Source organism: Cucurbita maxima, unplaced genomic scaffold (genome assembly GCF_002738345.1).
Source record: "Cucurbita maxima cultivar Rimu unplaced genomic scaffold, Cmax_1.0 Cma_Scf00021, whole genome shotgun sequence".
Lineage (NCBI taxonomy): Eukaryota > Viridiplantae > Streptophyta > Magnoliopsida > Cucurbitales > Cucurbitaceae > Cucurbita > Cucurbita maxima.
In genome coordinates, this window is record NW_019272037.1 from 957,612 (window position 1) to 972,480 (window position 14,869).

Genomic DNA, 14,869 nt, shown 5'->3' on the forward strand with positions numbered 1-14,869 from the left:
AAAAAAAAAAAAAAAAAGAACAGAAGAAGCTAAAAATATGACCAGTAATAATAATGCAAATAAATGGGTACTGTAACAGCTTTGCTTTAGGATCAATGGCAACTAAATCCAACATCCGATAATCCTAATTTCAATAAAACAAACAGCTCTCACATAAGCGGAAAGACAATTTGGACTCCATACTGTAGAAATTCAGAAAAAGTATATGTAATTTTAACTCAAATATATGCAAAAGCTGGAAAAATAAAATCCAACCCTTACTTGAAATTCCAATAAACTTTTCCTAAAGGATCAGGAATTCCAGCACTGTTAGTCATCTGATAATCTGAACTCCAATTTTCTTTAAAAGATTCCAAACTCAATCCTGTGATGCCATCTGAAAAACATAGCAAAGAAAGCACCAATTTAATTCCTCCGCTACATCATGTATACCTTTGATAAAAGAGACGAAAAATTAAATAACCTTCATTATAATTATATTGGAAAACTTGACCCGCTATAGCATAGTTGAAAGACCTTGGCCAACTGATGGTTAAATATGTATTAAGTATTGTTATATCCATGGTCTCATACAATTAACAATAAATCTGAATAAGTCTCTAAGTACTACGTAACTAAATAAATCTCCTTACTTGAGCTAATCTTTCGACAAGTTTAATAACATTTTGAGATAGCTAGTTGTATCTAAAAGACAAGCCGAGATGCACACATAAGTTAATCTAGAACTCTAGGTACCCACAATAATTATACTAGAAAATAGTCCGAAGAATCAACTACGCTGCCATTTGTAACACATCTCCATTCAACTTTAGAGGTAATTGTAGCGCTAGAAATCTGGCAGGTTGACAATTTGCAAGATGCAGAAGGCAAACTTAAAGAACAGTCAGGTGTACATGCGGCCCACATATTTAAAAGAACATGCTCATAAGAAATTATTATGCATTAAAAATAAAAAAGTCACCTGAAGGGTCGTTTTTTCTTGCCACAAAAATTCCAAGAAATATGCTAACCACTGAGAACAAGACTGGAATAAGGAAAGCAGGAGCAACCCTATTAATCATTTTCACACCACCAAATACAATGAAGCACAAAAGAATCGTCACAATAATGCCATAAACTTGCAAGTCATGTGAACTTGGACTTTGTATTGGTGCTGCAACAGTTGTTCCATTTACTTTTGTTACAGTCTCTGCATCGCAATAACAAAATGATCAACGTAGTGCAACAGATTTCTCTGATAGAATTTGTCTTGCTGATGAAATAAATCTAGAATGCCATATGTACGACACCAAAATATTATAATGGACAAATAACCGTTTTGGTATAGACAATAGCACAAATTACAATGTGAAAACATTTAACTTAAAGGAGAAGCTGGTGAGATATTCTTATAATAAAGCTTCCAATATCGATACTATCTAAACCAGCATTATAGAACTCCATATGCTTTTGCAAGAGCCAATTGTATCAAATTGGATTGCCATCCAATCCTTAGTTGCAATTCCACATCTTATATGATATTATTTAGTTTTATATAAAAGAAAACATTCTCCATCGTAGAGAATGTAGAAAACCATGCTTATTACTTAAAAATGACATTACTTCGTTGTAAAAAGAAAGCCACCTTGTCTTCAAGAAACTAGAGTAATAATGCATCATATGTAAAATTATGTAAAATTATAACAACCTCTCAGACCAGGCAAATATATCCTTGATATAAATAAAAGGCTAAATTAATTAAAAATACCCTATAACTTTGTAATTTGTTACAAAAATATCCCTAAACTTTCAAAAGTTTCAACAACTTAAAAAATGTCTCAAAAATATCCTTGAACTTTTAAAAAAAGGTTTAAAAATACCCTTACTACTAGTTTACTATTAATATTTTGTTTCAAAAATATCCTTAAGCTTTCAAAAGATTTTAAAAAAATACCCTTTTAACTTTCAAAAGTGTTTGAAAATGCCTTTAAGTTACCAAAAATGTTATTAATATTGGTAAATTAAAAATTAAAAAATTAAAAAAAAAAACACAAAACTACTTTTAAATTTTTTTAAAAAACTTTAAAAGAGCACCTATAAACTTTTTAAAAAAAGTTCAACCACGTTTCAAAAATACTCATGAACTTTCAAAAGTAATATTAAAAAGATTGAAGATAAACTATGAGGTGTGAATAGATAGTTTTCGTCCATATATTCACGGTAAATAAAATTTTGAACTTTTTTTTTTAGAAAAGTAAAGGGGGTTAATGCTACATTTAAAATTTCAAGGGTATTTTTTAAATATAGTACCCACGGTAAGAGTATTTTTGAACTTTTTTAAAAATTTGAAGGGTATTAATGAAACTTATTAAAGTTTTAAGAGTATTTTTGAAATAAAGTACTAACCGTTTCCATCAAAACAAACCATAAGAGTAGTTTTTAGACTTTTTTGAAGATTTAAGGGTACCATTGAAACTTTTGAAAGTCTAAGGGTATTTTTTTAGCAAAATACAAAGTTTAGGGGTACTTTTATTAATTTAGCCTAAATAGAAATTAGAAACTAAAAATTTTATATTGAGTTATAATGAAAACTAACGAGATCCACAACTGATAACAATATAAAAAGGCTCAAGTAGATAAAGAACAGTTCATGTCTATACACAATAGTAGCAAAGACTCGTCATCACCTCTGAATAGCCCTGCAGCTGGTACAGCATTCAAAAATGTTTCTACAGCTCCCAACACATAACTGAACCAACAGATGGAGAGAAGGCAAAGTTAACATAAATACAGAGCGAATGCAAATTTAAACTTAAAAAAGAAAAACGAAAAAAAAAAAGCAGCTGGACAATAAAAGAATAGTAAGACTACTACAACTCTGAAGTCTTTAATATTATACCAATCACATATATCGACGACCATCAAAATTAAATTAAGCATTTATACTCACAGAGCACCAGCAACTGCATTTCCGAGAAAGAAACATAGCCCAATGCTAACTCCAACCTCTGGTCCAAGGGCACGACCTATCAGATAATATGGTCCCCCACCCTAGAAGAAATAAACAATCAAAAAACTTACTTGACATCCAAGCATATTCTAAGGAAACTTAGCTGGTATTTTTCTCACTACAAAACTAATGGGACGTGCATTTTATGTGACAAATTACTCCATGAAACTGTCGGTGAATAGCCGGAAAACAACATTCAATTGGATAATTATCAATACAAAATCTTCGGTGAGACCTACTTCCAAGTGAAGACTCATTTTTATTACTCCTTTGGAAGAATAAAGATATTTTAGACCATAAGAAATAAACTGACAGATTGGACAATGTGACATTCAATAAGGTCGGTCAATCTATCACCTCTGGAAAGGAAATTGTGTTGCCAAGAATACAGCATCTTCTCAATGTTGTCTAGAATAGGTTCCCAAAATAATTGAGAAGATGGTTTTTCATATAAAGGGAGCCCCAAGTAAGCAGTTGGCCATTCACCCACCTTGCACCCAAATTTGTTGGCAACAGAATCCACCCAAACAACATTCCAGTTGATACCCAAAAACTCAGATTTAAGCCTAAAACCAGAAGCTTCTTCAAAAAGGCCAATCAAGCTAAGGAGATTATCGATATCATCTTTTTTGTTGGGGGAGAAAATAATTGTCATTGACAAACAATAGATGATTGATTTGAGTGGAACCAGTGTCCAGAATATAACCTTCTATGAAGTCATGATTAGCTGTCAAGGACAAGAACCTGTTAAGACAATCTATCACGATGATGAAGAGGAAAGGAGACAAAGGGTCACCTTGACAAAGGCAGCTTGTGGCTTTATTTTTGCCGCTCAGTTAACCATTGATGATGGTGGACAAGTTGGTCAATGATACGCAACCTTTGATCCATAACCTCCATTTGGATCCAAACCTTTTGACTCTCAACATTCCATCAAAAAAATCCCAATCAGCCCTGCCAAAGGCTTTTTCTACACCAAGTTTGATGACCACCCCTTTAGTCGATTTCTATGCCAATCTCCAATGATTTCAATGGCAATGAATGATGCATCCAAAATTTGTCTTCCTTCAACGAAGGCTGATTAAAAATCCCTGATGGTTGATGGAAGGACTTTCTTGAGCCAATTAGAAAGGACTCTAGCAACGACTTAGTAAAGACAAGTGATAAAGCTTATGGGCCTATAAACCCCAACTTTTCTAGCACCGGTTTTATTCGGAATAAGGAAAATTTAGGTTTCATTGACATTGTTGTTGATGATACCTGAAAGAAAAAAAATCTGAACACTCTTGTTATGTCGGGTTTAAGGATGTTTGACTTTTTAAAGAATTGAGCAGTGAATCCACCCGGCCTGGGGGATTTACTAGAACCCAATGCTTTAACTGCAAGCCAAAGTTCATTCACAAGGGCTTCTAACGAGCAGCTATGTTCAACAATGACAGGTCTCAATTGATAGGATGAAGGAGGAATCTCCTATCTGTATTTTTTGTGAAGAGTTATGAATAGAAATTTCTTTCTGCTTTGTGTACTTGTTATTGTTCTTTCATGCTGGTATGGTCATAATAAAAAGGCCACAATCTTCGAACCAAGGAGCAAGCGCCATCAAATGGGGATGGGAGTAAAAGTGGAGCTGTCCTTGGGAAGAAGGATTAAAACACACCGAAGCCCCTCAATGGGTTCAGACAACATAGATGGAGGAGAATCAGAGGCACTTTGTAGGGGTCTGGACAGGTAAAATTTTGTTTCTGCTTTCGAGAGAAGGGGAATGACGGTTGTAGTACTTCTGGTACCCGGGATAAAGATAGATGTTTTTCTGGAGTTTGATTCATATTTAAAACTGTGTAATGTTGAATTTCATGTTTGAAACTATTTATGTAAGTCCATGGCCTTATTTCAAAAATATTGATTATGAATTTTTGCACTTAAGTCTTAAGCATGCATCGGTTGACGTCACTAATTAGGTTAAGAAAATTAGGGGCATTACAGTTTCCATGTCCCATTTGCCAATAAGTAAGCAACGAATGTTTATCCAAACCCCATAAGAAGGTACAAGGTGTTACTTAAAATATTCCCCGCAATTCTATGGGGAATAAAGAAGTTGAAAAGACCACACTTTTAGCCAATCTTTACAGAAACCCAAAATTTTTGCTTCGTTGGTTTTACTGTAGAAATAAAGGTCCTTAAAGGAAGGTTGGTGGCTCTCACTAATGGCAACTTTAGTTTCTAAGCTGAAGAAATTGACAAGGCCTACAAAGTAATCCATTTGTTCGCTTGATCTCCCGCAGGGATCAGCAGACGGCTTTTTCTCCATTGTAGTCCAGCTTCACCAGACACGGTATCCTTTCTTAGTGAAACTTTTCTCAATCCAAACTATTTGATCTGTCAATCCTTATCTCTTTGAGAAATTTCTAGTTCAAAGGCGAGGTGAGAAGAGGCTTAAGAGTATCATTGATCCATCACAAAGTACTCCAATGAATCAATAAGGAAAATGCTTCGTCGAACACGGGAGCCTTGAGAGGTTGGGTCTACTTCAATCAAAAACATTTTTCTTTCTATCGAGATTGCTCTAACTTGTTGTGGCCTAAACATGGTAGAGATGGGTGGGGATGGGAGAAGAGATTAAGGGGTGGAGATATGGTGGCAGTTCTGGCCAGGTGGAGGAGTGGATTAGGAAAGGAAGAGAGGAGGGAATGGAGAGGGGTTAAATATGGTGAAGTTTTTTTTTTTTTTTTTTTTCAAAGGGTCACTATACAATCTAGATCCACAAAAATAATAATTTATGGAATCTTTTTATGCAAGTGAAGAAAACATCAAAGGTGAGGTGAGGTTTCCAAACCGGCAGCATCAGCCCCCAAGATCATTATCTTTCATGCATGACCTTCTCCTTGAGCTTTTAGCGAGTTTCCACTATAATATACCTAAGCGAGCACTTAAATCTAAATTTTGATTTAAAACTTAAAATTATTGAAGTCAGTTTAATACCAAATGCATCATTGAATATTTTATAGATGCTGCAATATTCTTCCTCGTATAAATCGAGGCTCTTAATAGTTCACTAAAAATTAATAAGATTTGGAACAGCACCATCAGAGGTAAACCAACCACAGCCATAAAAATATTATATGCATTTGGGAAGTTATGGGCAATAAAATTCAACCTAGGAAATGTACCTTCATTGCACCATTAGTTGCAATAGCACTTAGTGAGATCGAAGTCAAGAACGTACATAAACCACAAAACGATACCAGCACTAATGACTCACCAATACCAGCCATGCCAACAATCCTGCGTTTTTGTTCATAATAGAAACATCTGTCATTTAGATAAGAGAAAGTATACAAAAAAGTCTCCCATAAAACAGGACTCAACAAACAGGCAACCGGCAACGGATTAACTATAACAAGAAGGAACCCCAATTGTTGATTGTACTTAAAAAAAAAAAGGAGATTACAAAAGAAATTAAGCACATGGACTCAGGCATGTTGGCTCATTGAAAAACCAGACGAAATAAATTCATATAAAACAAAATGCAATGCACTGCATCTATCACCATATGTCTAAATCACTAAGAAAAATATGTTCGGCGTATAGGGGGTCTTCTATTCCAGATGGACAATTTAAAGGAAAGATGTGTTTGCTCTGTCATATTGACCTACAGAAAGAGGAACATATCGCGGTTTCCACCCAACATAGCTAGACTAAACAACTAAGGAATTTAGGAAAGTACCTAACCTGCTAACTCACTTCCAGACCTCATAAACGTGACTTGTCATTTTTTAAATAATAATAATAATAATAATAATAATAATAATAATAAAATATAACAAAACTTCATTAAAGTCAAAAAAGGTTATGACAAATGGGAAATATCTCCCTTGAAACCTTAGCCAAAAAACATGGATTATATGAAACACCCGACTATAATCGACAAGAACAAATAACAAAAAAATTTGCAAAATAATCCAAATGGAAGCAATATATTTTACAGCCGAAGAAGGAAAAATCTCAATGGAAATTTCCCAAATCCAAGTGGGAATTAAAATTATGGACCACCAAAATGTTGGAAATTTGAAGAAAAGGTGGTGTTTAATTGGGTTGGAATGACATAGGAGAAAGGATGGTTTAGGAAATCTAGAATTTGGTGCAACTGAAGTTGGCCAATTGAATGAATTTGGCCCCTGTAAATTGCAATTAGGATTGGAAAAGTTTCCAAAATTGCCCCCATTCTATCTCCCTTTTTTTTTCATCGTGAGCCACCAACTCCCAAGCATTTCTTTCTTCTTCAACCTTCACCGGTAGCGGTGACGGCTTTTTCCGTTGACTAAAGTGATGGTGGTGGCGGCCACACCACATTCGAGTCATGTGCGGGGAACTGACACGCCTCCAACAAAGTTGTGGCAAGATTGTCACCCTCTGATGACGCTGCAACAACTAGCATTGCATGTCCCTATCCGATGGGATCCGACCAATTAGCCACCTCTAACAAACCTGCAACATCTGACACCTCCTCCTCTCTCTTTTCTCTTCTTCTACGTCACTGTGGTTTCAACCGGCTTTTTTTTCAACTTTGATTTTGATTTCTTTCACTTTTCTCCTCTTCTCGCTCTGGAACTCTTTTCGATCATTAAGGACACTGAACCTAATTTCTTCTTGAACCTAATTTCTTCTTGAACCTAATTTCTTCTCTTCATTTCTCCATTTAGATTTTCAATGCTACCCTAGATGTATTGATTAACCTATAAAAATATTTGAGGAATTATATTTTGTGGTATAACTGTTATTAGTTAGGGATATATCTTAGGTAGTCAGTTTTTTTTTCTTATTTTTAGGAGTTGGTTAGTAGTGTATTTTATTTTGTTTTGGTGGTATGTTTTATTTGTGGGAGTTAGTATATTTTGTATATCTTATCTTATTGTCAGGATTTGGTCTAGTATATTTTATTTTATTTTTAGGAGTTAGTTGGTAGCTTGTATCCTATTTAAACAACATTAATGAAAATTACACTTCCGATTCCACTCCTATTTCTCATTCTTAACATGGTATCAAAGCATCGATCTTGATCTTCTTAAATATCAAAATTGTCTTTATGGCAGAATCAGCCAAATTCAGCTTCAAAACATCGGATGTTGATTTAACACATCCTTATTTCATTCATCACTATGATCAGTCAGTATATTCACTTGTTCCAATCAAATTAAATGGGACAAATTACCAATCATGGCATAAATCAGTTATGCATGCTCTTATTGCCAAAAAGAAAATTGGTTTCATTGATGGCACAATTGAAGAACCATCTCAAGATACAGCAATGATGTCACATGGAACCATGGCTCTGTCGGTATATTTCACCAAGCTCAAAGCACTCTGGGATGAATTGGAAGTGCACCGCACACCATTTTCAAATACATGTTGATCAACGCGAAGAAGATAAGTTGATGCAATTACTCATGGGGCTCAATGAGTCTTATAAAACGGTGAGATCTGACATATTGATGATGACTCCATTACCTAATGTGAGGCAAGCCTATAAATTACTTGTACAAGAAGAGATGAAGCATCAGGTAACTTCTGAACCTACTCAGGATTTCTCAATTGCAGCAACAGTGCAGAAGAAGACAACATATTCAAAGTTCACCCAGACAAATCATGTGAACACGGCAATAGAAGTGGTCATACAATTGATAAATGTTGAATCCTTAAGTTTCACTGTAAATTTTGTGACAAAAGGGGACATACAGAAGATTGATGTCGACAGAAAAATAAAATTCTAGAAGGGCAGTACAAGTCAATCAACGCAACAATCATGAATATCGATCCTCTGCAAATATGGCCGATGTTTCTCAGTTGAATATAAAAGAAGAGTCCCCTAATTCCATTCCAAATTTTTCTTCTAAGCAATTACAACAAATAGCACAAACCTTATCTGCACTCAATCATCGTCCTTCTGGTAATTCTGACAATTACATCAATGTTGCAGGTTTGTTTCCAGTATCTGCATTATCCATTAACTCTGCTAGTTCTAATTCATGGATTCTTGATAGTGGAGCTACGGATCATATAGTATCCAAAGCTTCTATTATGACTGAACCAAAGGCTGCAATCATTTCTACAATAAATTTGCCTAATGGAGAGACAGACAGCACATGTGTCACATATTGCCAATGTTTCTTTTAATCCTAACCTTAAATTAAACAATGTTTTAAGTGAGCCTTCATCCAATTTAAACCTGATGTCCATCAACAAACTTACCAATGACTTGAAATGTTGTGTCACATTCTATCCTAATTCTCGTGTTATGCAGGACTTGGCTACGGGGAAGATGATAGGCTCGGGTAAACAATTCGGAGGTCACTATCATATTTCTTCATCTCCAATCAAATCTTCAGCTCATCAAGTATCTCAGTCATTTGATTTATGGCATTTACGTCTAGGTCATCCTTCAGTTTCTCGTTTTAAATTTCTAGCTAATCAAGTGCATCTTAATAATGGTACTTCTTCTCATAACGGTAGTCTTTGCCCATTAGCAAAACAAACTAGGTTGTCTTTTCCAAGAAGCTCAATAACAACACATTCTGCCTTTGATCTGTTACATTGTGATGTTAGGGGCCTCATAAAATTCCTACATGTTCTGGTTTGCGTATTCTTCTCACTATTATTAATGATTTTACTCGATGTACTTGGGTTTTTCTTATGCAACACAAATCAAAGGTACATCATTTGTTAATGAACTTTGTTAAATTTGTTCAAACTCAATTTCATACTACTATTAAGATAGTGCGATCAGACAATGGGACTGAGTTCCTATCTTTGCAACCATTTTTTACTTCTTGTGGCATTGAATTTCAACGCACTTGTGTCTATCCTCCACAACAAAATGGAGTTGTAGAACGTAAGCATCGTCATATCCTAAATGTAGCTAGGTCTCTTCTCTTTCAATCACAGATTCCACTTAATTTTTTGGGGAGAGTACATTTTAGTGATGTTTTATAAATATAACACCATCACCATTGTTATCTAACAAGATAACCTTTGAAGCACTCTACAAACGACCGCCTACATTTCATCAGCTTAAAGTTTTTTTGTTGTAAATGTTATGCAACTGTAGTACATCCTAAGCAAAAATTTAAACCTCGATCAATTCCTTGTGTTTTCTTAGGATATCCTTGTGGTCAAAAAGGTTACAGGTTGTATGACATGCAATCTCACAAATTCTTTATTAGTCGTGATGTTAAATTTTGTGGAGATGATTCTCCTTTTTCATCAGTCTCACAAACTTTGACATTAGCTCCTTCGACTCCCATTTTACCACTTCATGATTCATCCTACTCAAACATCTATTCTAATCTTACCCACCTTCTATTCCTTCAGTTTCTATTTCGTCATCTCCTCCACCTTCTATTCTTTCTCCAGCTTGGCATAATGATTATGAGATGTCTTCTACAACCAATCATTTAAACTCTAGCTCAAGTCCCAGCACTGGCATCAAGTATCCCCTTCATTATTACCTTTTATTCTCTCGTTTTTCTCCTACTCAACGTGATTTTCTAGTTCTTATTACAGTCCAAACAGAACCTAAAACCTATGATGAGGCAGTTGGCAACTCATTATGGTAGCAGCCTATAAATGTTGAAATTGCAGCTTTGGAACGTAATCATACTTGGTCTCTCGTTCCTCTACCACCTGGCCATAAAGCTATTGATTGTCATTAGGTGAACAAGATTAAATACAACTCTGATGGTTCTATTGAACATTATAAAGCTCGGCCGGTAGCAAAGGGATATACTCAAGTTGAAGGTATTGATTACAAAGAGACATTTTCTCCTACATCGAAACTTACTACACTTTGTTGCTTACTCACTATTGCTGCTGCTCGAAAATGGTTCATCATCAGTTGGATGTTCAAAATGTCTTTCTCCATGGTAATTTACATGTCTTTACCACCAAGTTTTCGCGGACAAGGGGAGAATACAGCATATCAGCTACATAAATCTCTTTATGGGTTAAAACAGGCTTCGTACAATTGGTTCTTCATATTCTCTACCACTATACAAAATGCACGCTACACTCCGTCCAAAGTAGATTACTCTTTATTTACTAAGAGTAGAGGTACTTCTTTCACGGCAGTTTTTATCTATGTTGTTGATATTCTGTTGGCAGGCACTTAAAGAAATTCAACATCTCAAGACTAGCATACTCAAAAAAAAATCTTATCAAAGATTTAGAAAATTTGAAATATTTCTTAGGCATTGAATTTTCTCGATCTAGAAAAAGAATTTTTATGTCTCAAAGGAAGTATAATCGAGACATTCTTCAAGACACAGGTCTTACAAGAGCACGTCCATAAAAAAATTCTATGGAGCAAAATTTGAAACTTTCTTTACCAGAAGGAGAGAAGTTGAATGATCCAAGTAAATACAAACGGTTGATTGACAGATTATCAAATTTAACTATTACTAGGCCTAACATAGTGTATTCAGTTCGTATGTTTAGTCAATTTATGCATGAACCAAGAAAACTACATTGGGAGGCAGCTCTTCAAGTTCTGAGATACATCAAAGGTACTCTTGGTCGAAGACTTCTACTACCATCTGAAAACAACTTGAAATATACAAGCATATTGTGATTCTGACTAGGGTGGTTGTCGAACTTCGGTCTATTTCTGGGTTTTGCATTTCCTCGGAAATTCAATTATTTCTTGGGAGTCTAAAAAGCAAACCAATGTGTCCAGATCATCCGCAGAAACTGAGTATTGAGCTAAGGCAAATACTTGTTTAGAGTTAACTTGGTTGAGTTACATTCTTCAAGACTTAGAAAGTTCAGCTATCCGAACCAGCATTATTGTATTGTGATAATCAAGCAGCATTACATATAGCAGCCAATTCAGTTGTTCACGAACGTACGAAGCAAATGGAAATAGATTGTCATATAGTTCAAAAAAAGTTACAAGTTGGAATCATCAAATGGTGTTATGTTTCGACTAAAATGCAATTGGCAGTTGTTTTCACTAAAGCTCTTGAAAAACAACAATTTGATTTTTTTGAAGGACAAGTTGGGTGTGATTGACATACACTTTCCAACCTGAAGGAATGTATTAAGATATAAAGATATTTGGGGAATATATTTCTTTTCCTTGTTTTTAGTAGTTTTGTTAGTAGTATATTTATGTTGTTTTCAGGATTTGGTTAGTAGCATATTTTGTATATTTTATCTTATTTTCAAGATTTGGTTAGTAATATATTTTATTTTCGATCCCACTAATATTTCTCATTCTTAACATGTAAGCATATTCCGATCACCATCCATGGTTTAACTCTTTTTTTCTAGAAACATCAATTAAGGGCTCTGATATCAATTGATGCATCAAGTTTAATATTAGGCCAAATTCAAGGCCAAACAAGGGTAGTTCATCTCTAAGAGTTTGGGAGAACTCTCTAGAACAATGTTATACTCACCCTAATATGGTTATTTGTTGTCGTACAAGAAAATAAGACAATTAACTAATTAAACATAAAATACTGATTTAATATTGATTAAGCTAAATTAACAACTATGAACTCAAATATATAAATTATCTAACAATTCTCCTACATCCTTCATTCCGTCAACGCTAATTCTTCATTCCATCAACACTAACCATTCATTTGAAGGCAATATAAGTAGGAAATATACGCAGCCACTGTAATTGTGACGCAAAAAATGAGGACGCTTTAGAGCAACCTTCCCTCTCCAAATAAAGTTGGTAGCTGCTTCAATTTCAAATATTTAGATTACTTGAGAATCTAAGCATGATTGGATCGATTGAAGGCGTACTGCTTATTGAAATACAGAGGGTTTCTAAAGAAACTTATGCGAATATCAAAAACATTTTTAAATGCACAAAGGATTTATCTTATCAAACTTTCCCACAATCAATCCCACCCCAACCAAGATCAATTTGGTTCTGTTTTAGCAGAACCAGCCATCAACTGGTTTCCACAATCAATGCCAAACAGGTCTTAGAGTTTCTTTCGTAATACACTAAAAATGTCAGAATATACTCTTCCATCAACTTCATCGTCTCGCTTGGATCTTAAACAATGTATCCAAAGACAGCATGATACATTTATTGGATGTCAATAACTTGAAAGGAAATGTAAGATTTTTTGGATAGATGCTGTTAAAGAACTCTCTTGGGCCTTATGTTTAGAATGAACTGCAATCGACAGAGAAAATGGGGAAGAGATTGGAAGGAGATTTTTGGCTTGACCAAGCTTCATTTCTCTTCTTGGTACTCTTTGTCTAATGTCTTCCGTAACTATTTCTCCCTTCGTAATTAATGCTAATTGGGATTTTTATGCCAACTCTTAGTGGGAGAAAATAGATTTTGTTTGTAGCTAATTATTGTTACCATGAAAAGTGTCTATTATTTCTTATTAAACTCATCCGAAGATATGAACACTCAACCTCTAGGTTGGTATTACTCAAAGGGCATAGGCCTAACGGGGCATAAGGGTTTTCTTTCTCCAGATTTCATGAAGTGCATTAAGCATACACGTGTAAAATACAAAAATAACATGCAGCAATTGCATTTAAATGAAAGACTTACCAAGTAAATCGAATAAAGTAAATGATTCCCAATATGTTCTGTAAGCATGGGATAAATACACCCATCAATGTACCCGATTTGACTTCAGTGGTCTGCATGAAATGTATTGCACGACGAGCATTAAAAATGATACATCATTTTAACCCACTAAGAATTGCTTACATGTAAAGTGCATAAAAAAAAATGAACCCACTGCACAGAAAACTGAAAACACGAGATTTCTCAAACTACTATTTTAGGCATGAGTTTATGTTGCTAGAACACATTGACACCAATTTCAGAAATGAAACAAGTAAAATAAATAGAATAGGCCCCTTTGTTGGAAAATTATCAGCGCCACAAATATCTTATAATTCAACCAGAGCAACAATATTCTAATTCATAGCTGCATCTAGATTTACTATCATAAGCATCTATTAATAGATGTCGAAAAAACTGATCCCGAAGACAAATGAAGCCTAAGTTTCACATTCCCACGCTGACAATGTCCAGACAAAACATAGCAAAGCAATTACAACGTTTTAACTTCCAAAATTCTCGTGAACAAGTAATATCTCTTGGGATGATTTTACTTCTCCTTTTTAAGTTTTAGGCACTGTTCGTTAGCTTTATCCTGTTTGCTAGTTCGTTAGCTTTAGGCACTAAAGTCACTAGCAGTTGACTAAATGAAGATGGAAGCATTGAAGCAAGCCACACTCACACCTCCCCTTAAGACTTTTTCTTATCCTTAATACCCTCCAATTCCTTTCCAACAAGATGATTAAGTAAAAAAATAGATGCCCACTTATCTACTAACCAAATGAGAGCCCCTTTCTCTTCCAAATTTTCCCGCAAGAGACCTTTCATGAACTTCTCTAACAAAGCTCCAGCTGTAAAAGTATTTAAAAATACACATAATAAAATGATTCCACAAAGGACAAATTGGATGAGGGTGAGCTTCCCCTCTTCCTTCGACATAGGCTTTCTATCAAGTTTCAAGATGCCTGACACTAAACCTCAAGGATAATATGGTCAGATAGATAGAAATCTATGATAATGACCATAAAGGAGATCCCCAAGTAAGAAAGGGCAAGAGCAACTTCATAACTCACCAACAGCGACCAACACAAGACCATGGTCTAATCACCAATGACCCCCAACAATGGTTTCCGTCCCCCCCCCCCCCCCCCCCCCCCCCCCCCCCCCCCCCCCCCCCCCCCCCCCCCCCCCCCCCCCCCCCCCCCCCCCCCCCCCCCCCCCCCCCCCCCCCCCCCCCCCCCCCCCCCCCCCCCCCCCCCCCCCCCCCCCCCCCCCCCCCC

At 35.5% G+C, this 14,869-nt stretch overlaps 1 protein-coding gene across 2 annotated transcripts in view; it reads right to left on the minus strand.

Annotated features, from left to right (window-relative positions):
* LOC111495539 (cation-chloride cotransporter 1-like) overlaps window positions 1–14,869 on the minus strand; it is a 20,647-nt gene that overhangs the window by 3,868 nt on the left and 1,910 nt on the right. For both annotated transcript variants that reach the window (XM_023145618.1, XM_023145619.1), the window contains exons 4-9: window positions 13,572–13,663; window positions 6,157–6,271; window positions 2,930–3,030; window positions 2,667–2,728; window positions 962–1,189; window positions 262–376 (exon numbers count right to left, since the gene is read on the minus strand). In XM_023145618.1, coding sequence (XP_023001386.1) covers window positions 262–376; window positions 962–1,189; window positions 2,667–2,728; window positions 2,930–3,030; window positions 6,157–6,271; window positions 13,572–13,663 — 713 coding nt within the window. The remainder of the gene's footprint in view (window positions 1–261; window positions 377–961; window positions 1,190–2,666; window positions 2,729–2,929; window positions 3,031–6,156; window positions 6,272–13,571; window positions 13,664–14,869) is intronic.